Source organism: Lissotriton helveticus, chromosome 11 (genome assembly GCF_964261635.1).
Source record: "Lissotriton helveticus chromosome 11, aLisHel1.1, whole genome shotgun sequence".
NCBI lineage: Eukaryota > Metazoa > Chordata > Amphibia > Caudata > Salamandridae > Lissotriton > Lissotriton helveticus.
In genome coordinates, this window is record NC_136072.1 from 201,067,981 (window position 1) to 201,091,952 (window position 23,972).

Below are 23,972 nucleotides of genomic sequence, written 5' to 3' on the forward strand. Positions count from 1 at the left end.
TCCATCCATCCACCCATCCATCCTGCATCCATCATTCATTCATGCATCCACCCAACCATCCATCCACCCATCCATCCTGCATCCATCATTCATTCATGCATCCACCCATCCACCAATCCATCATCCATCCTGCATCCATTCCTGCATCCATTCATGTGTCCACCCATCCATCCACCCATCCTGCATCCATCATTCATTCATGCACCCATCATCCATCCACCCATCCATCCTGCATCCATCATTCATTCATCCACCCATCCATCCACCCATCCAGCATCCATCCATCCATCATTCATTCATGCATCCATCCATCCACCCACCCATCCACCCACCCATCCATTCCTGCATCCACCCATCCATCCATCCATCCTGCATCCATCATTCATTCATGCACCCATCCATCCACCCTGCATCCATCCTGCATCCATCATTCATTCATCCACCCATCCCGCATCCATCATTCATTCATGCATCCACCCATCCATTCATCCACCCATCATTCATCCTGCATCCATTCATGTGTCCACCCATCCACCCATCCATCCATCCTGCATCCATCATTTATTCATGCACCCATCCATCCATCCATCCACCCATCCTGCATCCATCATTCATTCATGCACCCATCCATCCATCCACCCATCCATCCTGCATCCATCATTCATTCATCCACCCATCCATCCACCCATCCAGCATCCATCATTCATTCAATCATGCATCCATTCATCCACCCATCCATCCACCCATCCACCCATCATCCATCCTGCATCCATTCCTGCATCCACCCATCCATCCATCCATCATTCATTCATGCACCCATCCATCCACCCTGCATCCATCCTGCATCCATCATTCATTCATCCACCCATCCTGCATCCATCCTGCATCCATCATTCATTCATGCATCCACCCATCCTGCATCCATCATTCATGTATTTTTATGACCATATAACTTGCACACAGCTTGTCAGTGTTTAATACCAGTCTCGAACCTTGTACTCCAGCACTAATGATACATGATTAATATTAATTGTTTTTAAAAACATGTATTTATTCGACACCAATTTCACACCTTAGTCGGAACATCATTTTTATTTGTTTTTTAAAATATCTATTTATTTAACACCAAAGTAAGTCATGTATACATTTTTATGGTTCGATAAGAGGCTCGAACCTGGTTTCCCAGCACCAAAGTCGGCCGTGCTATCCGTCAGGGGTTATGTAACCGGGCTATGTAGTGACCAGCCAATCCTGCGCCAGGATTGGCTGGGGGGGCACCAGGACTCCTCGCCCAGTCGCCCTGTGTAACCCCGGGGGCTGCGGCCCGCCCCCTGGTCCTCTCTCTAAGGGGGAATTCACAAGAAAACGATCTGCGCATGCGCGGGCATGTGTGTGCCCAAAAATACACTTGCGCAGCTGCAGCAGCCCGATCCTCCCCCCACCCCCCCTTGCGCACTCCGGGAAGGTCGGGTATCTCCCGGTTTCCCGGCCGGGAGATAGCGCGATTTTTTAAAATAATTGTGTTTGGCTTCTAGTGACGACGTGGTGGGTCCATGGGGCTTAGTGGGGCTTCGCCCCTACGCCCCAATGGACGCACCGCGCCTGGAGAGAGGGTGTCATCATGGGGGCAACTTCCTGCACAAAAATATTCCCCTGAGGCGTTTTCCACACATAAAAGAGGAAAAAACGGGGGGAAAAAAACTTTATTGTATAGTTAATAAAAACCATTACAAATTTTAAAAGAAATGAAAATAAATTAATAGCATCGGTTTAGAACTGGTCAATATGCAATCATAGCAGTCTTAAAAAGCAACATTTTATCAAAGAATGTTCAGTGCCTAATCAATTTGATTCTAGAATGTCCATTAACTGGTAGTCGAACGGCAAATTTGACTCATCTTCCCTCACTGTATTCACTGACTGGCAAGGAAAAATGGCGGGTGCAATTTCTAGCATGTCAGTGAAATGTAGGAGTTATTTACTCTCAGATTAACCGCATAATCTCAATTTTCAGCTTTGTGCAGTGACACCCCTTTTGGTCTCAAACTTCATGACAAAATTAACTGATTTGCAAATAAATTGTGGATCTGCTGCACACAGTACTTTCATAACAGCGGAACGACAAGTACGTATTCTATGTTCAATAAATTTTGCCTTTAGCCAGTGCCGTCGTTCCTGATCCAGTGCAGGACAGATGCAGAGTAGATGGAGAAAGTCTTGTTTTGCGTTGCCACATAGATCACAGTCCTTGGTGTCAGGTTTCATCCAGTCCGGTTTGTCTGCGTTTGTCGGCAGATTACCCATCCTTAAGTTGAGGTATTTCGATTTGACATATGCCGAAAAAGAAAACCCCAAATAGGCTGCGGGTTTGAGCACACTGTATGATTGAATTAACATCCAGGCATGTGCTCGGTGACTAAAAATAGACTTATCGTTAACCAGAGAATGCCTATTTGCAGCTTTTTTAACAACCAGCTTAAATGATGATACTGGTAGCTTGGTTTGCCACAAACATGCAAGTTCGGTAGTTTCGAGGGACAGTTTTAAATACTTGGCGTACTGAGAATTGGGATTATTTAGCATAGCTTCCCACGTGGCAAGGTTGATTTCTGTTTCTCTGTTCATCCATATGTCATACCAGAATTTGATGGTCTCATACTTTTTTTGCAGTTCTTCAAATTGTAGGCCAAACTCCAGTCGGACCTGCGCAGGTGAGGCACTGGGTGGTAAACTGAATACCCGCTTATAGACTCTAATTTGAATCTTGTCAAGAAGCTGTGCACTTCTGCCATGATGTAGCACACTGCCGTAGCCTATTGTAGGGAGTAACTTGGCCTTAATGACTGTCAGAAGGGGATTGAAAAAAGGGCCTTTTAGCTGCTTGGTAATACTATTAAATGCATGTAACAGGGCTATTCCCTTTTTTTCGATGACATCGAAGTGCAGAGAAAAGTTGAGGCGTCTGTCCAGCTGTACTCCCAAGTATTTATAATTGTCCACAACTTCCAGTTTCTTATTGTCTATAGTAAACACTGGCTGTATGTTACGCCGACGAGTCATTATCATGATCTTTGTTTTCTGGCTATTTATTTCAAGAAGATTGCATTTTGTGTACTCTCCCAGTTCATGCAGGAGGCGTTGTAGTCCTATTTTTGTCTGACTTAGGAGCACCACGTCATCGGCATAGGAGAGATGTGTCAGCCTTAATGTTCCTAGCCTCGGCGGGTGGGCATTAATCCCATCCAACCTTGTGGTTAGGTCTGCCATGAACAGATTAAAAAGGTGGGGGGCCAGGACGCAGCCCTGCTTTAATCCGTCATATGTGTTGATCTTCCGTGTTAGACGATGGCCATTAGCAATTTTTACCTGCATCCAGGTGTTTGTGTATAATTCCATTATGGGATTTAAAATTGTGTCCGGCAGGCCCTGCAGTTTTAACTTGCGCCAGAGTAACTGACGGCTTACGCGGTCGAAAGCCGGCTTGAATTCTACAAAGCAGGAATACAATGCTTGATGGTTTTGCATACTTTTTTCGGTGATTAAACTTAATGCCATGGCATTAGCCATGGTGCCTGTACCTCTACGAAACCCAGTCTGATTTACCGGAATTTTCCTATTATCCTCAGACCATTTAAGAAGGTCAATTAGCACCAAGGATGCATAGTATTTTGCTTCTGCATCGATAAGTGCTATCAGACGGTAATTAGATGGATTTTTACGGTCTCATCCTTTGTAGATCGGGTTTATGATCGCCCCTCGCCAGCTATCTGGGAGCCGACTCGTGTTATTTATTGACCTGAATAGGATGGTTAACTTGCGTGCCCAAAATTGAGGGTCCTCCTTGTAAATAGCCTGGGGGACTCCATTTGGTCCCGGTGCACAGTCTTGTCTGCTTTTCTTAATTATTTGCAATGTATAAAATTCCGCATGTGAAATGAATGTTTGATCGCCATGTAGCTGATTGGCATTACAGTTGTTAAATTTTAGAGGGAAGGTCTTCAGTTCCACTGTTTTTAGTATGTTATGAGTTACGGTTGTGGATGGATTCACTGAAAAAGTATCAAGTAGATGTTGAGTCCATGCCTTTTCCGTGACACAAGTCATGCTTATTGTTTTACCTGATCTACTTAATGAGGTTACTTGTGACCAAAATGCTCTGGAGTCAGGTTTTTTTTAATGTTATATAATAACTTAGTCCAAAAGTCAGTCACTTGGGGTTTTTTTTCAATCCAGATTTGTTTTTTATATTGTTTTCTGATTAATCGGACTGTTTGCCAAACGGGTGAGTGTGAACTGCGACCCTTTGCTTGCCGCATAGATTTCCGCAGACGTCTCCTTAAGAATAGTATGGTCTTGCTGAGTTGACCATGTTTCTTTTGGTTGGATTTCTTGCTCAAACTGGCCCCAGTTTTTGGTAGTTTCTTCAAAAAGGCAGTCCATGTTTCTACATACAGGTCACTTTCGTTGGTTATGATTTGAAGTAAGTTTTTAGCGTCTTTGGCTATTTGTGGTAATGAACTAGTCGTCCATCTTAAACGCTTCAGATCGATTGTTGTTGTTTCTCCAGCTGTTGTTCGGGCTTTTAAATGTTTGGTCGGTGCCAGGTTAATCTCAATATGCTGCATTGAGTAGTCACTATCCACTGAGCATTGAATATGGAAGTTTTTGATTAACCCCAATAGGGGAAGCGAGACGATGGTATAGTCCAGAATTGTACTTGTACTTGGGCCTGTATGGGTGATTGAAGGGGGTTTATCCTGTTTGACTCTTCCATTTAATACACGCAACTCCTGATTTTCCAAAGCCCACAACAACTGTTTTCTGACATGGTCGGTCTTCTTGCCTGGCAGGATCTCCTGTGTTTCAACCGCCCAAAATTCGTTGGCTGCCATAATATTCTCTTCCTCTTCTGGGAGCTGCATAAGATTGACGTTGAAATCGCCCGTCAGGATTATCTCCCATTCTGGATGTTCAAGACGGAAACCTGATATTACATTGTTAATGGCATAAAATAATTCTTTTTTTACCTTCATTTTTGGATGGGCGTATATATTTATTAGTATGATGGTTCCGATGCCAGCCTGAGATGCCCTCTCAATTTTGATTATTTGCATGTCTGCCTTGGAGGCTGCCAGTTGGGAGGCCTCGATGTTTAGTGCAGTACTTATATAAATTGACAGACCTCCCTTTGCTCGACCATAGCGCTGAGTGCGAATTGCACTAACATGAAAACTGATTCTACCAGGTACGTCAATTGGCTCTGTTAGCCACGTTTCCTGCAGGGCAATGATATCATAAATATTCCAGGTATCCATTTTCCTGTCATTGTTTAAAAATTCTTTGGCGCCGGCGATGTTCCAAGAAAGGATTTTTATTTTGCTATCTCCGGTGTTACACGCCCTACTTTGGACTCAGTCTTCAGTTAGGTGGTCTCGCGTTGGTCTGTTCTGTTGGCCAATTTTGGAAATATCTGCACCCCTTGCCCCTTGCAATACCGAATATGTATATCGGTTTGCCCCAGTATGATCTTCAAATATAAAGCTCTTCCTTAATAGGGGCGAGGGTTAACCTGTTGTTGCATCTTCCTTCAAAGAGATCCCCCATTCCTCAAATTTCTTGATTTCATTGAGTAGCTGACTGACAGTTTCAGTGCTCCTCCAAGTTGTGAGGGTACCATCCTTGGTTGTGTTGTTTCCAAGGTTGATGAATTCAATGGCCAATAGGTCTGCAGACGTTATGTGGTTGAGGCTCGGGATAGCCGATGTTAGATGTAAGATGTTTCCTCGGTTTAGATAATCTTGCGTACCTTGCATTTTATAATTTGGTATAAAAAGAATCCTTCCAGTTATTGTTGGTTTTATACCATGCGTGTTGTCATACGGCCGAGTTCTCCCTGTTTTATTGCTTCCATTTTCTTTGCCTCATCCCTTGTGTTATTAACTTGTTGACTATAATTATCATTCCCTGGTTGTTCCGGTTGTATGCTTTCCGTAGTTATTATTCTCGGAATTGTTCTTTGGTGTCCGCCTAGTTCTATATTTGGTGTACGACCATTAATGGTGTTCACTGAATTAGGACCTGTCCTTGTAGCCTTTTCTGGTCCAATGCTCTAATGTGAGTCATATTGGTCAGTAATAATCTTTACTTGTAGTTTATCAGGCTTATTCTGATCAGCTGTTGCTATGATTTGTCTAGTTTTGATTTTATCCCTTTTGGAGAAGACGTTATTACTCATAGTTGTTTCAAGGTTTAAAGTGACTTTATGTAAATTGTTTAGACCTTTATATGTAGTGCCTGGATCTTTGATCCCTACATTTTGGCCTCTGTGCTTGATAGACTCGTGTCTACTGTGCTCTTGTTTCCTTGCACAGTAATTGGTTCTTTCTTGCTTAGTCCAAATTTTTTGTTCTAGATTGTGATCATTATCGATACTTTCCAGACTCCAGTCCGCCCCACTTAAGGATGTGGCTAGGACTTCCTGTTCATCCTTATTTGAGTCATCTGTGTCTGAGTTTGTTTCATGGATGATCTCCTCAAATATTGTTGATGCTCTTTTTCTTTTTGTTTGTATTGAGTCGTTGCAACATTTTTCTTTGACCATTAACTGCTGCTCTTTTACAGTAGTACTGTTTTTTCGAAGGCTGCATTGGGGTTTTGTTGTTATTGGCGACTGTTGTGATCCCTCCGCATTTCCCTCTTTGGCTTCAACTGATGGTTTTCGACAGTCAAAAAACGGGAAATTAATCAAGGCCTGGTTAGTAGGAGGCATGCGATTTCATAGTTGGTTTCTATTTTTCTCGCGCGTTTTTTCTGCCTTTTGGTTAGCGGTTGTTTGGTGTGCAGAATTTTTTCGCTATCCTGTTCATGCTGGCCTTCTTCTAACGTTTCATGGTTTGTACTATTCCGGACTCCTGAACTGTTTCCCGTAATATTTTCCTCTTCCTGATTATCGTCGTTTTTTTTTGTTGATGGTTCTTTATCTATTACCTGTTGCATTACAAATGTTATTGGGTCTACCATTCTCTTTTCCCGACTTGGTGTAGCTTCTTTATGTGCGTCTTTTTGCCAAGCAATAAGATCTTTTTCATTTGATATGCTATTGGCACCCAGATTTGCATACTTGCATTCACGTAAGATGTCTCTGAGTATTGACGGTAAGTCTTTTAACTTTTCCAGTATTGGGCTGCAAGTGCAGTTTGGAACCTGGATCCAGGGGCGGGATTGGTCTCGAAGAACTTCAGACAGATTTCCCAATGTATCCATTTTTTTGTTTATACTGGATATGTGTTCTGCTATTGTACCCATTAGATGGATTTGAATGTCAAGTTTGTCTGACTGCATGTTCAAGGTTTTAATTGAGGTTTCCAAGGTATCACCCAGTGCACTATGTAGTGCAATTATTGTTTCCAGGTTTTGGCTGAGACCGCTCATTCCTGCTTGGTTGCATGCATTTGCTTTATCAGTGTTTGACGTAGGTCTACTATATGCGAGTTCATCATGAGTCGCTGGCTTCCGATATTCCTCATGTTGTGTATACAAGGGACCTTTGTATGGTGACCCTTTTGCAATTGATGGGTCGTATGGCACTGACGTACTTGAAATGTCCTTGATTGTTGGTTCCTGACGGCGCTCACTGTCAGGACAATTTCTGTGTGGTGGGGTAGCCAGTGGTGAACGTATGGCGATTGTTAGTAAAGTAACTGACCTTGTCAAAACCCCCCTCTCCACGCTCCACTGCACACCTCTACACTCCACTCCAAAATCCTTTTCAACAGTGACTTCCTTTACTGCTGCTCACCACCTCTATTGTCACTGCCACTCAGACCCCTCCACCACTCCTCACCGTGTTTCACTGCTCACTCACAAGATGGTACAGCTCCTTTGCTCCTTAGCTGGTTAGCTGGACAAATTGCTGCCGGTGTTGCTATCTGTATTATTGCCCAGCCTCCGCTCTCAGCTCCTGGCTCTGATTCGTATGCCAGCTCCAAGCGCTTCCAATGCTTCAAGCGCTTCAATTTCCACTTCTGGCACTTTTCCACGGCCGGAGGAGTGTAGCACTGTGCCTCAGGGCACTTCAGGGCACCCTCCAGCCCTTCAAATATTCTGTTTTCACAGCCCACTCCCGGCCCGCACCTGACCCACACCTGACCTGCACCTGACCCGCTTCTGCTTTTTGGCAATGTGGTGCAGTGTGCCTTGTGGCACTTTCAGGGTTTCAGGAGCTTCAGGGGTTCAGGGGGCTTTTCGCGGGGCTTCAGGGCTTCAGTGCTCGCGGTGCTTCTGGCGCTTTTCTGGGGGCTTCAGGACTCTCTGCCCCCCCTTCGGCTTCTCCGGCACCTGTTCCGCACCCGGCTCTCAGCTCCCGCTTCTTTTGGTGCGATTTGGTGCGGTGCCGAAGCCTCAGGATGCAGGGAGCCTCAGGACACCAGAGCTCTGATGCTTAAAACGCCCGATTGCAATTCTCTCGTTCCAGTGCCTTTGCTCGTGCCTTCTTTCGTGATGCCTGCTTCACCGGCTCACCAACGCCACGTTCAGCTCTCTGCTCTCAGTTCGAATGCTCAACTGCTCAGCTCAGCTCCTGCCTCCCTGGCACACAGTAATGCAACGCAAAGCAAATCGCTGTATTACTCAAGAATTATGAAGCCACTCAGGGCCACGAAAGGTTTTTATTTTGCAACACTCTTGCACTCTGTTGCGTGGTGCAAGCATGACGCAAAGAGGATCGTAAATGTGCCCCTTATTTTTTTTTAAACTCTGCCACAAAGGAAATGGCAGCTTGGACAAATAGGATAGTAAATCTGCTCTGATGCAAACAGGCTGCATTTAAAATAGGCATTTGCTACAGACATGTTTATTTACCCAGCAAGTTGTATGTTATAATTGCCTGCAAAGATCCATATGAATTCTAGTCACAGATTTGTATTTTTCCAGTGGGTGGCATTAAGGAGCTACTTGCAAACACAAAGCATACGTTTAGAACCTTACTGTTTTGTTGTCAGTGTTTTGTTATTCTAAGTTTGCTACTTTGTTTTTTTAGCAGTTATAAAGACTTTAGTAAGTATTACATAAATGGTTATCTGACAGCTAAATATCCTTTGTTTTCTACATCCTGATTTGACCCACTGGATATCTCAATTAGATTATTATTTGCTGGTTCCTGGGTTGATAGATTTCTTTGAAGCTGTTTATTTAAGATTTTTCCTTGTACCTCCGTTGTTGCAGTTATTGACTTTGTTAACTTGGGGCCAATTTCACTTGTTTGCTTGCCTTGCTTTACATTACAAAATGATATACTTTGATGCTTTTCCAAGAGGATTTGGGAGTTTGACCAAAGATTGCACCCCTCTCTCTCTTTGCTGATTTTTCGCTTTAATTGATTTAAGCGTGAGTCCAGTCTTGGAGTCGAGTGGTTATTTGGTTGTACCTTGTGCGCCTCCTCAGTGGTGCTAGCATTGTAGCTTCCTTCAACATCACCAATGACCAGTAAAACACTTTCCCTTGGTGAGTGTATTTTTGTTTCTTTTGCTATTTGGGTTGACAATTTTGGTGTCATTGTGGTCCTTTGGAGCCGTGTGTTTGATGGACTCTCTTCCCTGGATTTTTCACTGGGACTGTCCGTTATCCACTCTATAACACTTGAGGAAATCTGATGTTTAATTTGTTCCTGAGCCGAGTCTTGGGCCAAGCCATGACTTCTATTTTCACTGTGCCCCGTGTGTACTTGGGCTAGTATTTGAAAAGTATGCTTGTTGTTTCCCTGGGGTATTTGTGTACAACCGCCTAATTCGTCTGTTCCTGTGCCCCTTGCTGTAGTAATGTTTACGCTAGGTGGTGACGATTGTTGGTCAGCTGACTGCGTAATTGCCTTGCTAGCGGTCATTGGCTTTTGTAATCTATTTGAGGTTGCTGGCATTGTAAAAATTGCTGTTACAGGATCTTTCAAGAATGTACATTTTCCATTTGACTTTATTGAACCGAAGATTGAGTAAGTTGGGGGTATTAGTGGGGGTATTAGTGTGGTGGTGGGGGGGTTGGCTGCAGTGTCTTAAGAGGGGCTTGGGAGTCCTTTCGTTTTGGATTTCCGTTTTATGGTCTGCGGGGGGTTCCTGCGTGTCCTCCCCGACCTCATTATGCCAGCAGACGTAATTCCAAGCTGACCCGAGCTTTTTGCTTCCCTTAGGAAACTTCACACTGGGTACACTGGGTACTCGGGAGGTGGCTTTCTGTGTGGTGGGGTAGCCAGTGGTGAACGTATGGCGATTGTTAGTAAAGTAACTGACCTTGTCAAAACCCCCCTCTCCACGCTCCACTGCACACCTCTACACTCCACTCCAAAATCCTTTTCAACAGTGACTTCCTTTACTGCTGCTCACCACCTCTATTGTCACTGCCACTCAGACCCCTCCACCACTCCTCACCGTGTTTCACTGCTCACTCACAAGATGGTACAGCTCCTTTGCTCCTTAGCTGGTTAGCTGGACAAATTGCTGCCGGTGTTGCTATCTGTATTATTGCCCAGCCTCCGCTCTCAGCTCCTGGCTCTGATTCGTATGCCAGCTCCAAGCGCTTCCAATGCTTCAAGCGCTTCAATTTCCACTTCTGGCACTTTTCCACGGCCGGAGGAGTGTAGCACTGTGCCTCAGGGCACTTCAGGGCACCCTCCAGCCCTTCAAATATTCTGTTTTCACAGCCCACTCCCGGCCCGCACCTGACCCACACCTGACCTGCACCTGACCCGCTTCTGCTTTTTGGCAATGTGGTGCAGTGTGCCTTGTGGCACTTTCAGGGTTTCAGGAGCTTCAGGGGTTCAGGGGGCTTTTCGCGGGGCTTCAGGGCTTCAGTGCTCGCGGTGCTTCTGGCGCTTTTCTGGGGGCTTCAGGACTCTCTGCCCCCCCTTCGGCTTCTCCGGCACCTGTTCCGCACCCGGCTCTCGGCTCCCGCTTCTTTTGGTGCGATGTGGTGCGGTGCCGAAGCCTCAGGATGCAGGGAGCCTCAGGACACCAGAGCTCTGATGCTTAAAACGCCCGATTGCAATTCTCTCGTTCCAGTGCCTTTGCTCGTGCCTTCTTTCGTGACGCCTGCTTCACCGGCTCACCAACGCCACGTTCAGCTCTCTGCTCTCAGCTCGAATGCTCAACTGCTCAGCTCAGCTCCTGCCTCCCTGGCACACAGTAATGCAACGCAAAGCAAATCGCTGTATTACTCAAGAATTATGAAGCCACTCAGGGCCACGAAAGGTTTTTATTTTGCAACACTCTTGCACTCTGTTGCGTGGTGCAAGCATGACGCAAAGAGGATCGTAAATGTGCCCCTTATTTTTTTTTAAACTCTGCCACAAAGGAAATGGCAGCTTGGACAAATAGGATAGTAAATCTGCTCTTATGCAAACAGGCTGCATTTAAAATAGGCATTTGCTACAGACATGTTTATTTACCCAGCAAGTTGTATGTTATAATTGCCTGCAAAGATCCATATGAATTCTAGTCACAGATTTGTATTTTTCCAGTGGGTGGCATTAAGGAGCTACTTGCAAACACAAAGCATACGTTTAGAACCTTACTGTTTTGTTGTCAGTGTTTTGTTATTCTAAGTTTGCTACTTTGTTTTTTTAGCAGTTATAAAGACTTTAGTAAGTATTACATAAATGGTTATCTGACATGCCTAACGTGAGTCAGTCAGTCAAGGTGATGTTTATTTAAACCACTTGGTCCTTAAACACATATCATAGACACCCATATACATTTTTATAATTGCATTACCTAAAACGACTATTTAATATATTTAAAGATTAATTTATTATATGAACACGTATAAAAATAAAGATACCTTAAAATATACCCCATCCTCATGTCTTCATCATACCGTCACACACTATTAACACAATCATCATAAATTACCTAAACTTTACATTCTAGTTACAAATAAAAACATTTTTTAGTAGCAATTATAAACCTCCCTATGGCGCATGCTATATCCAAGAATCTAATTTCATTTAAAAGTTCCATAGCTTGTACACAGTTTCTAATTCCATAGCTGAAAGGATTGGGCATAAAAACACTTTCCAATCAGTCAGTACTTTAAAGCAATCCAATAAAATGTGCAATGTATCGCATTTAGTACTTAAATCACATGTGCAATTCCCCTCATGATCAGTCATGGCTATTTTTAACTTTTCATTAATATAGCAGGGGTTAAATCTGACTCTCATCCTTAACACTTCTCTTCTTAAACTGCGATTGGGTAATGCATCCACATACCGGTATCCAAATTCCTTTCGTCATGAACTAGACATAAAATTAACTGATTTTTTTTACCCCCTAAGGTACTGTTTGTCATAATCTTGGGATAATTCGGTGCCTATTAACCGAATTTCACTCTTTGTAATCTCAATTTGTAAATCCTATGGGCATAACTTAAATTTCCATATCCCTACAAACTTTTACCAAAGTTTTCCTAAACTCGTTAGCCCATTTTAATTCACTTTGCTGTATTTCATTTTGGCACCACACAGCATGCATAGGGCTTATGCAAAGCGTATAAAACTCAAAAATTGCTTTCATATCTAATTTATTCAAATCATAGAAAACTCAAAACCTGTTCCCAAATAATAGAGTACCTTTAAAGTGACAACATGATTTTAATTGTTTCTGGACATGAAGGTGTTAAAGCTTCAACTAGTCCCCAGCCAGAAGAAGATGTTGACAAAAGGAGTGGTGATGACCCTTTAATTGATGCATTTATGTTGGGTCCAGCTGGAACTACAATTAAGAGAACTCCTTCTCCCAGTGCAGATTAATGCACATTTTAGTGGAGCTGGACAGATTCCAGAAACAGCTCAGTAACAACTTCCGGATCCAGGATCCAGATGGATCCCATGGATTTCCAGCACTGCTTCCATCCAATCATCTTCTATTTTATCCGTCTATCCACACTCTTACACACCTATTATTACTTCATTCATCAAGTCACTAGCTCACTCATTCATCCATCTAGGCATTCTCATCCACCTAATTATTGATGCATTCTCACATTTAACTGCTCACCCACCCCACACCTACCTCACCACACACACAAACTTACCAATGTGCAAAGGAGGATTTTCACCTAAATGCAAAGCCAGACTTTCTTACTTAGTCAGTATTTGATATTTTTGTGGTTCAGGGTGTCTTTTCTACCTGTTCATTCTCTTTATGTATTGCTGCTCAAGTGAGTGCATAAACAGCTCTACATTATTCCGTACTGTAGAATTGACTTTAGTTTTCTAATCCATTTGTGACATCGTATAGCAGTGGAGCTATCGATGACAAAATTACTCGAAATAGTTCATTTCTTTCTTCGGCGTGTGCTATATGTTTGTTTTCTTTCTCTAAAGAAATGCTACTATGTTTGATATTATATAGCCTTTATTATGTGCTTTACAATTTTAGATTTGGGGAACATGTGTCTTTAATTTTGAGTTTGTTTCGGGAATGAAAAATCGAATAGGTTAAAAAATAGAAGGATATCAAGACTAGACGTTGATTCAATAGAAGGTGTGTCTTTAACTGATCACTTTCTTTTTCATAGAACAGAAAATGGCACTATTTTAGAATGTTCTACAGAGATGGAAGAATTAAAATACCCTATCAGCGGAAATGCAGAGGAAGAAAAGCTTCAAATTAAAATAAAGGCATTTGAGGAGAAATTGACTGCTGAGGGTGGGACTCCTGAACCTACCCGGCGATACAGTGCAAGCCAGGCCTTAAAAGAAGAGCGAAAAGAGGTCAGATTCAGCAGGTATGATCTTGAATGTAGGCATATCCATGTTGAGCATTTGATGGGTCTATCAGTTACTTAAGGTCTTCTAATCAAAGAAAATCTAATGGGAATATTGTGCTAAATGAAATGATCAGTTGAAGCCTAATTTCAATAATTTGTCATATTGTTCCAAAACAATACATGTATTGATTCATAAGATGTGAGTTCTGATTTAGAGGTGCATATAGTTTCAGAGGTAACTGTCCACTGAGGTCAGGTGCAAAAACATCAATGGCGCCTCAGGCACATGTACATTTTCACAGGATAGTTGTTGCAGATATTCTGTTGCTGTATTCTAAGGGTCTTCTTATAACTACCCCTGTAATTCTGATGTTTCTCATCCTTGCCTAACCCTAATTGAGAGATCTACATTAATTCTGTAGATGGGATGTGTTTCATGGGCAAGACATTTTTTCAGAGAAAAGCCCCCTGTAATTTTTCATTTCCAAGAGTACCCTGTGGGTTCAGCTTTTATTCTGCTTCCCCCATCCCCTCCAGAATTCCTGGTGCTCTCAAATCGGTAAATCCCGAGAATGGAATACCATAACAAGGCACTCATAATGAGGCCCTAATTAGTACCATGTGGTCCCTTGAAAAAGGAGGATTTGCATTCCAGGTTTTAGGAACAAGACACAAAATGAACTTCACATTTGAAAGCAGAGTTGGGAAAGCCAGAAAATGTAAAGAGGAAGCCAAACCAAAATAGGAGTCTGGGGTGACTCTAAGAGCTAAAGCACGAGTTCTGGAATTAAAAGATTCAGCATGCATATCAAACAACATATATCATGAAAAAAAGGGTATAAATATATTTTCAAATGAAAAGACTGTATTTTTCAACATTTCCAAGAGTCTCAACTAGGTACCTGCTATTATAGCACTGCATTGAGTGACATTTATTGAAAGTAAAACATTTTAAACATGAAGCATTCAAGAATACCCGCAACCCCTGACGATGTTGCCACGAGGTCCCCACAATGTGCCTGTTTGTCATGTTCTCTGCATATGGACTATATTGCTCTTACATGTGAAGGAATATTATTTTATTTTGACCATATATAAGTGAGCTTTTTAAGATGCTGCGGTTCACAAACTGAATTACTCCAATTTATTGGCAAATTAGTTGGTTAAAGAGCAAGAAACATAGTTAAATAAAGTGACATGCACTGGATCACACAATTTGGTCATGTGGGGAAGCCAGAATTTGAGTCCAGGTGTCCTGGTTGGACATTGTGCATTTTATTCTATTCAAGAATAGTCTTAAAGAAATCATGAATCACTAATCACCACTTCTCTTAGCAGAGCTCTTGCAGAAGGAGTATAAACAAACTTGGATTTAAAAAAGAATGCACATACAAACTACGCCCCAGGCAGCCCACCAACATGCACCTCATGTGCAGAGATCAATACCCACAATCATTCAATCTCTGGTATACTGTGGGGAAGTAAGGGTGTGGGGTCTGCTGCAGCCCCCCCCCCCATAATAACCATGCTGGAGTACAGAAGATGAATGAGCAATAAAGATGCCTTCAACTTTGATTTTTATCTTGTCATATTTGACTGCAAAGTTATAGGTTTTTGTAAAGTGAACTACCTGACCATCTTGCGGGGGGAACAAGGAGTTTGATAAGAAACGCTGTAGGATTTCAGTTTTTTTCTAACACATAACAACATTTAAAGGCCTGTAAATTAACTGTACATATATTTTAAAATACATCAGTACTCAGGAAAGCACAAATGAAGCACAGTTTTCGTCATGCTGAATCGTGATGGAAACAAAGATTTTAATAAGATCATTTAAAGACCCTTTTTTTTGTTTAGTGAAATGCCAATGATAAATGTTTGCTAAAAAAACGATTTTCATGCATTATTGTTTGTGCATTATATAGTTTTATCAGAAAACCTGCATGTCAGTTTTAATTTGGTGTTCATTTCAATAGAAAATGTGCTTGTCTGTAAATTACAGTGCAGTACCACAACATGCTTCAATAATGTACCTGAAACTGTGTGCTTTAAAATGCACCACTGGCTACATACCACACCCATACCAATCTCCTGCTGAATGGGCTTGACAAATGTGCTATACTTGTTAATTGAGAGATGCTTGAATTGTTCACAATCCCTATGACTTTAGTGGTATAACATTAATGGCAGCATCCCCTCTCTGAAGATTGTTCCAGCACCGCTGGATATTGGTATTGAACCATAACAACCTCCCATCTTCAGAGTTGTTGAGCATCAAGTGATCTTGGAGGTTTTTCTGGGTTTAGTAGAACAATTCCGCCATTGGTAAGGAGAATATGTAAAGAGTCTCTGAGTCGAATATGAAAAGAGATTAAGTAGAAAAGGTGAATTCACAATAGACCATCTAAATATGTGGATCAACAAGCACAGATTGAGACAGATGGTAGTAACACATTTAGGTTGAGCCTAACGGCCGCGCTCAGGCTCTGCTCGCTCTGTGAGGCATGCTGTAATAGAGTATGCAGTGGAAGCCCCGCCCATATTTGCCATTGGCTTGTGTCATTGTCCTTCTTAAATGCTGGCTTCCCATTGGTAAATAGGCTTGGTAGTCCCTCGTTGGTACCGCCTTGTCGGCATTTGTTACTGCCCATAAGGACTGGATCTTTTACTTGGCTTGTTACATGGTCTGTATTATAAGTGGGTGAGCACAATTTTGTTTATTGACACTGATTGAGACAATGGTGGCTGTTTTTTATTTGTATGTGCATACTGAGCGCAGCGCCTTCTTTAGGGACACTGTGCTCAGTTTTAAATGTTATTTTTAAAACTTTATGTTGAGTGCGGCACCCGCTTCATGGACACCACGCTCTGTTTTCTTAAACTTTAATACTGAGCGCCGCGCCCGCTTCAGAAACACTGTGCTCGGTTTCATTTTTTTGAAAACTTTAATAATGAGTGTGGTGACCGCTTCAGGCACACCGTGCTCTTTCTTATTTTTATTTTTTTTACTTAAATAATGAGCACGGCGCCTGCTTCCCGGACACCGCGCTCTGCAATGCAATCAGTACTGTTTTTGCGGGACTTTGGACTGTGGTATTGTAACTGACAATGCCTTTTAATTTTTTATAAAAGGCATTGCCATTTACAGTGCCCGAAGGCTCGCGCTTGCGAGACCTATTGCATTGTAAATGCTTGTTAGAGAATGGTGTTGAGCCCGCTGGTCTCATATTACTTAAACTAACATCCCTGAAAACAGTTGCGTATGCAATGTTAGAGGAAAGTATTTAAACCATACCAAATCACCTCATGGAAGATGCTTTAGGGGCCCCATGAGATGATCTTGCTATTAAAAAAAGCCCACAAAGAGTCGCAAATTTCAACATGCTTAATTAATATTCATTAGGCAGGTCACAGCAGTGACTTGCCATAAGCTTATGACGCAAGGCAGGAGTTACTTCATGACATATATATTGTGAATGAAATTTCCCGTTACGACTTATTGGAAAATGGGAATTTCCTAACTTATTGTGGGTACATTGTGCATGTTCAAACATAGAGAAAAAAAATAAGACAACTTATGAAAATGGTGTTGGAGTGGGATCGAGCGATCCTGGCGACATAACTTATCCACCCTTTCACTTCATTTCCCTTGACTTGACCCAAACTCCAAAACATAGTAATCTTATTCACATTTTTTTAATTTCTCTGTGCCTGGGGGATTTGGCTAGAAAGTAACCAGCTCAAACTTTTTCAACAACAGTTTGAATGCTGCAGAACTCTTTCTGCGAATCTAAAATAAAATCTTTTTTGTTGTTGTGCCTAGTCAGCCAAAGTTAGGCTCAAAGGTTCAATGTCATAGAAATGCAAAATGTCACAAAAACGCAAGAAAAAATGGAAGACTATAAACACAAGAACATTTCTCATTCACCAAATACTGCATGTAGAAGCTGAAAATTTAACATTCATACATTTGTATTTCACACTAAGTGCCTAAAACGGTTCCTGATGTGGGGCTTGTATTGTACATATAGGCACTGATGTGCAAAGGTGAGGTCAGAGTGCCGTAGGTGTCTTTTGCATACCAACTTCTTTGTGACTCTAATTTGATTTTGCACTACAAATGATGGATCGGTTGCAGCACAAAATACCCACTTAGGAGCCTTTTTCAGATGTTGGTGGGAAGTGTACATTAAACAAGAAAAGAGTGTTCTATGGTTTACAAAAAAGACCACAAAAGGAGCGAAAAGAAACTAGCCTCACTTAGGATAGTTAGGAAAGCCCTCACTCACCAACCTGGTGGTGACATGCTTCATCATTGGGCCCCACTAAAGAGGCAGAGTGCCTCTTTAGTGTGCTTCGACGCCAGGTCTACTGCGGAGCGGGGTTTTTTGTGAGTTCAGGCGTGCATTGAAATTAAATGAAATTAAATGGTGGTGAGGGATTAAAAAATGTCTTCAGTGTATCCCAAAAATATTTATTTAATGATCACTAGGACATAAGTAAAAACATTAGAGGAGGAAATTAGTCCACAATTAGTTGTGTGGTTATTTCCAAGAATATCTACTGTCAGTCAACATGTTTCTGCCTTGAAACGGTGTAATTTTACCAAGCATTCATCAGGACTATAGAAGTGTACTAAACCCTGGCGGTATGAGCGCGCTAAGGCCCACCCTAACCTAGGGACGTGAATAGTGAAAAAAGGAAGTGACAAAAAAGTGCAAGAAGGAAGAGGGATCTCCTTCTAGTTACTCCTGGTTTAGGAGGCTTACCAAATTTGGTTTCTGCACTTGTTAGGTGTATTCAAAGTACACCATGGGTCTCGGGAGGGGGGTGGTAGCGTAATTGGCACAGCGCCCTCGACGCCAGGCACCCTCAGTATACCTGCTGCACCCTCGACCGGACCCCGAAGATGGTGGAAAGTGTACTCCATTGCAACAACTTTCCACCAACCTGAAAAGCCTCCCTCCTCATTTAGAGTTTGGCAGACCTTCAGTGTGAGACTACTCCACCTTTCTATATACACCTCCGACAGCCCAATGGAGCAAGGGTCATTGGAGGCTTGGCCATTTGTATGTCACTCCTATTTAAAGTGGGCAGACCCATGGCCTGTTTTCACTGCTCTTCACTACAATGAAAAACAGGCAGTGGAAACATTTAACGGTCCACTGTTGAGGAGAGTTCATTATTTTTTTAATAAAAAAAATAAATATATTTTCGAAAATAAAAAGAAAGTTGTGAGATTGACAAATGATTCTGTCATATTGACGGAGCCGTCCATCAAACCTACAAGGCATTTCTAGTATCCGCTGTGACGACGGTTCCTGGAAATGCAAGAGATGTCTTCAGGGGCAGTAGACATCTCTAAATATGCCTAACAGAGTACCCTAACATTGGGGGGAGTAAAGTACTGTGCTCTGCCATGCCAACAGTAATTACTTCATCCCCAAAGATTTAAATCAGTCCCTATGCATGGGGAAGGCTTGTTTCTGACTACTTGTGAATGCCAACTTTTGTAGAGATGCAAGTGGCAGTGAATGGCTGCAAAAACAGGCATGGAAGCTTATGAGCAGCAATAGACCTTTTGACTTGCATTGTTATCCACTAAACGTTGAATTTTGTTTTTAAAAGCAGCCCAATTACCTAATGGAGACTTTACTACAGCAAAAAGTAATCGAACCGACGCTCTTGACATCCTGTGTTGAATGCTTATTTTTTCTGCAAGTATAGTATGGAAGTGCTTTTTCCATCCACTCAAACTATTAAATAGATAATGGTTATTTAACATAGCCTAAGGACTATTTCAATCACAAGGCAATTTTGGGCTGCTGCCAAGGACATCACACACACTTGATATTCCATTGCCACTTGTAGAGGTGGCAAAGTGTCACTTCACCTACAATGCAGAAAATCCCACGACAAGCCTTACCTACCAACAGTCTGTCCCTGTTGCAAGGCATTTTGTGGCTTACGCAGAATATGGAGGTGCTTGGAGTCTGCCCATCGCTTACTACTGGTTAGCTTTCCTTATCACTCTCATTTTTGCCTGCTTCTTGCTCTTGTCCCAGCATGTGAATATTGTGTTTGCCCCTCCCATGGAGCATTGTTTTCACTGTTTCTCCTTCTTGCACTTAACCTATGTCAATTTGTAATTGGCACAGTTTCCCAGTTTCTGACAGAGAAATGCCATGGTTCCTGAGGGTAAGTTCTAGCCTATAGAGAGCAATATATTGACAATGGTACAAGAGTTTATGGCTCTTGGTACGCATTTGTTGCTAATACATGCAAACATCATAAATTCGATTATTTCATTGCAAAGATGTAAGAAAATGAGTTGCTACTGTGGCTTAACTCTAAGGGGCCGATTACGATGTCAGTCCGAAAGCCTCCAACTGCTAGTCAGATGTTTTCCGACCGCAGTCTATACTTTCCGACCGACACAGTCGGTTTCCGGTCCGACCACTGAATTACGATGTTGGTGGTCGGCACGTAAACCGGTCGGTCATTCCGACGCAGTTCTGACTGGCTCTCGGAGTCTTCCGGGTGGTCGGAACCGCACCATAATACCCTATGGATGGTGTTTCCGCCTTCAGGATTACGGTGTCGGTTTCCCACAGCCTTCCTGTGCCAGCCTTTCCAACATGGAAAGGCTGTCAGACAGCAACTGTAGGGGCCCTAGCTGGGCTCCCTTGCTCCCGTGGCCTACAGTTGGTTGCCGAGGAGGTACCTAGGTTGCCCTCCTGTAAATTCATGCAGTGTGTGGCAGGCACCATGGGGTGCCTGCCACAGGGTGTAGGCTTTTACACTCACTTCCATTTCTTTATGGAAGGCTTTATTACGGCCGGTTTAGGGCTGTAACTCAAGCTCTCATAGAGAAATGTGAGTATCTGACTGAACAGTGTTCGGTCGCATCGTAATCAGCTGATCAACACCGCTGACAGGAAGTTGGTCGGTGCAGAGATGGAGGCGTTGTCGGTCAGAGGCAATTCCGACCGACATTGTAATTAGCCCCTAATTATTCACGTAGGATAAATACATGACGTTTGTGTAAATTTCATGCCAAATATGGGGAAAATGATGGCCATTTAATTTGTATCTCTTCTGAAAAAGTTGATACGTCTTATGGAAGCACTTTATGATCTACATGGAGGCTGGTTCATTCAGTATTCACAGCAGTAAACAAAGAGCAGATGTAAAGAAAACGATACTCATGAACATGTGTTGGCTTTCATTACTGGGCTCAAATTAAGGCCCATGGAATAATTTCATGACAGAGCTGGTCTAATGGCTCATACTTGGGCAAGATTTATGTGTAATTGTCAGTCTAGGTTTTCAAAGCACATATTAGCCTTTCACTGAACATACAAAGTCTATCAATGATATTGAATAATACATAGAGTACACAACACAATATATCTGAAGACATTTTTGTTAGCATGGGGTAGGGCCAGTCGAAACACATACTCTGGAGGGTTTCTGCTAGAATTCCACTCTCTGGGGCCACAACCACCAGATTTGGGTGAGATTGGCCAGAGAGTTACCCATATAGATAAGGTGAAGTACTTGTGGCCCTTGGAATGTGGAAACTCATAGTAGGCTGCATAAATTTTTTAAACCTCTGCAGCCACGAGACTGGACACTGGCAAGATGATAATGCCAGCAACTCACCCGTTCACCCAACCACTGGAAGTGAGAGGCCTGGCCCATTTGGAAGGAATCCACATAGAAGAGGTCTTCTGGAGCATCTGATGAGAGATGATAGATGGCAGAGAGGATGAGAGAAATTAACTGGAGCTCCAGCTAAAGCCCTAATGGTTCTGCATGAATTTCCAGGAGGTGGAGATTCAAAGGGCTGGCAAGACCTGTGGCTCTAGTCCAATCCCATAAATAACCTTGTTTGGGACCTCATTGAGTCAAATGGTGTTGTGCCACTGGTTTAGTACAACTAGCCTGATCCATCATTTCATATTGAGAGCAGGCTTACTGCACAATGCTACCTAAGAAAAACAAAGGAAGAAGCAAGAGAGATAAAAAAACAAGTGGTGTCACGTTGAAAGTGAAATGGAAAATTAGAAGAAACAGAGATGTGGTCCATTGAAAAGGGGAGTCTGATTTTAGCTGCCCTCTGCGAGTTACAAAACACCATGACTGCCATTGAGAAAAAGGTCTCCTTGATGAATTACCAAACTGGGAGTCATGGGCCATCTCTGATAAGGAGGAACGTCTAAAAGGAGATAACGCAACTATATTTGTCCTAAAGAGGTCTGTAGGGGAACTTCAGGTGCCAGATAAATCTCTACAGGACTTTAAATCCTGCTCATCTCAGTCACAATACATTTAATAAGACACCCTGAATTCCTAGAGTACCCAAGAAGGGCAGCCAAGGTCCAGGTTAGCTGAAATTGAGTTTATAGAAATGAGGGCTGTGCAAAAAATACAATTACCAGGCATCCTTTACAATGCAGATGCCTTTACCATGCATTTTTTTTACCGCATATATGTCTTACCATGCATGCCCTTATGATGCAAGGCAAGTTAAGTTAAGGTAGTCTTATAAATTTACCCCTACCCTTTATATATGTGAGTGTGCTTAGTTTTAATTGTTTTCATTTTTTTAATCCCCCACTTTTTTTTTAATTACTTTCCTCTATTTGTGGGTAAAAAACCTTTTTAACTTACCTTTGGGATCCTACCCCTACCCACTCTTAAACCCTAAAAATAGACGTACATATAAACACACACGGACAAACACGCATATATATATATATATATATATATATATATATATATATATATATATATATATATATATATATATATATATATATATATATATATATATATATATATATATATATATATATATAATCCAATTGCCTCAGCTTTCCAGGGTGCACTCCACAGCACGTTCCCTCGACGGTCTTTATAGATAGAAGCGCATTTCAGCCAATGCAGGAGAACGCCTCTGAGGAAGTGGTACTTGGGCCACAGAAACGCGTCAGGCGAATATAATTACCCGGATGATGGCGAGAAATGCTAAAGACCGTCGAGGGAACGTGCTGTGGAGTGCACCCTGGAAAGCTGAGGCAATTGGATTATAAAAATTTGACACGGGGGCCTTCCCGTGCAGGATGCACCGGCTCAGACAAGCGAGCGGCCAAGGCAGAGGAACCTTTCCAATCTGTCAGCACAGCGCGTTGCATGTTAAATGACTCGCTTTCACGAATCGGATCCTACTAAGGAAAATGACATTATCTCCAAATATCTGCATTAGCTGAAAAGAAAAAACATTTTTGCGCAAAGGACTACTAAGACCAGCATGCAGTGTGGATCAATTAAGAAACTAAGCCGGTCCCACATATGGTAATCAGTAAATGAGCATGCGTGATAGAAGCGCATTTCAGCCAATGCAGGAGAACGCCTCTGAGGAAGTGGTACTTGGGCCACAGAAACGCGTCAGGCGAATATAATTACCCGGATGATGGCGAGAAATGCTAAAGACCGTCGAGGGAACGTGCTGTGGAGTGCACCCTGGAAAGCTGAGGCAATTGGATTATAAAAATTTGACACGGGGGCCTTCCCGTGCAGGATGCACCGGCTCAGACAAGCGAGCGGCCAAGGCAGAGGAACCTTTCCAATCTGTCAGCACAGCGCGTTGCATGTTAAATGACTCGCTTTCACGAATCGGATCCTACTAAGGAAAATGACATTATCTCCAAATATCTGCATTAGCTGAAAAGAAAAAACATTTTTGCGCAAAGGACTACTAAGACCAGCATGCAGTGTGGATCAATTAAGAAACTAAGCCGGTCCCACATATGGTAATCAGTAAATGAGCATGCGTGATAGAAGCGCATTTCAGCCAATGCAGGAGAACGCCTCTGAGGAAGTGGTACTTGGGCCACAGAAACGCGTCAGGCGAATATAATTACCCGGATGATGGCGAGAAATGCTAAAGACCGTCGAGGGAACGTGCTGTGGAGTGCACCCTGGAAAGCTGAGGCAATTGGATTATAAAAATTTGACACGGGGGCCTTCCCGTGCAGGATGCACCGGCTCAGACAAGCGAGCGGCCAAGGCAGAGGAACCTTTCCAATCTGTCAGCACAGCGCGTTGCATGTTAAATGACTCGCTTTCACGAATCGGATCCTACTAAGGAAAATGACATTATCTCCAAATATCTGCATTAGCTGAAAAGAAAAAACATTTTTGCGCAA

General features: G+C 42.6%; 1 protein-coding gene across 1 annotated transcript in view; it reads left to right on the plus strand.

Annotated features, from left to right (window-relative positions):
• Positions 1–23,972, plus strand: part of VEPH1 (ventricular zone expressed PH domain containing 1) — a 1,476,213-nt gene that overhangs the window by 660,791 nt on the left and 791,450 nt on the right. Inside the window, 1 exon segment of the mRNA XM_078667132.1 lies at positions 13,567–13,776. Within this exon segment, the coding sequence (XP_078523258.1) occupies positions 13,567–13,776 (210 nt within the window).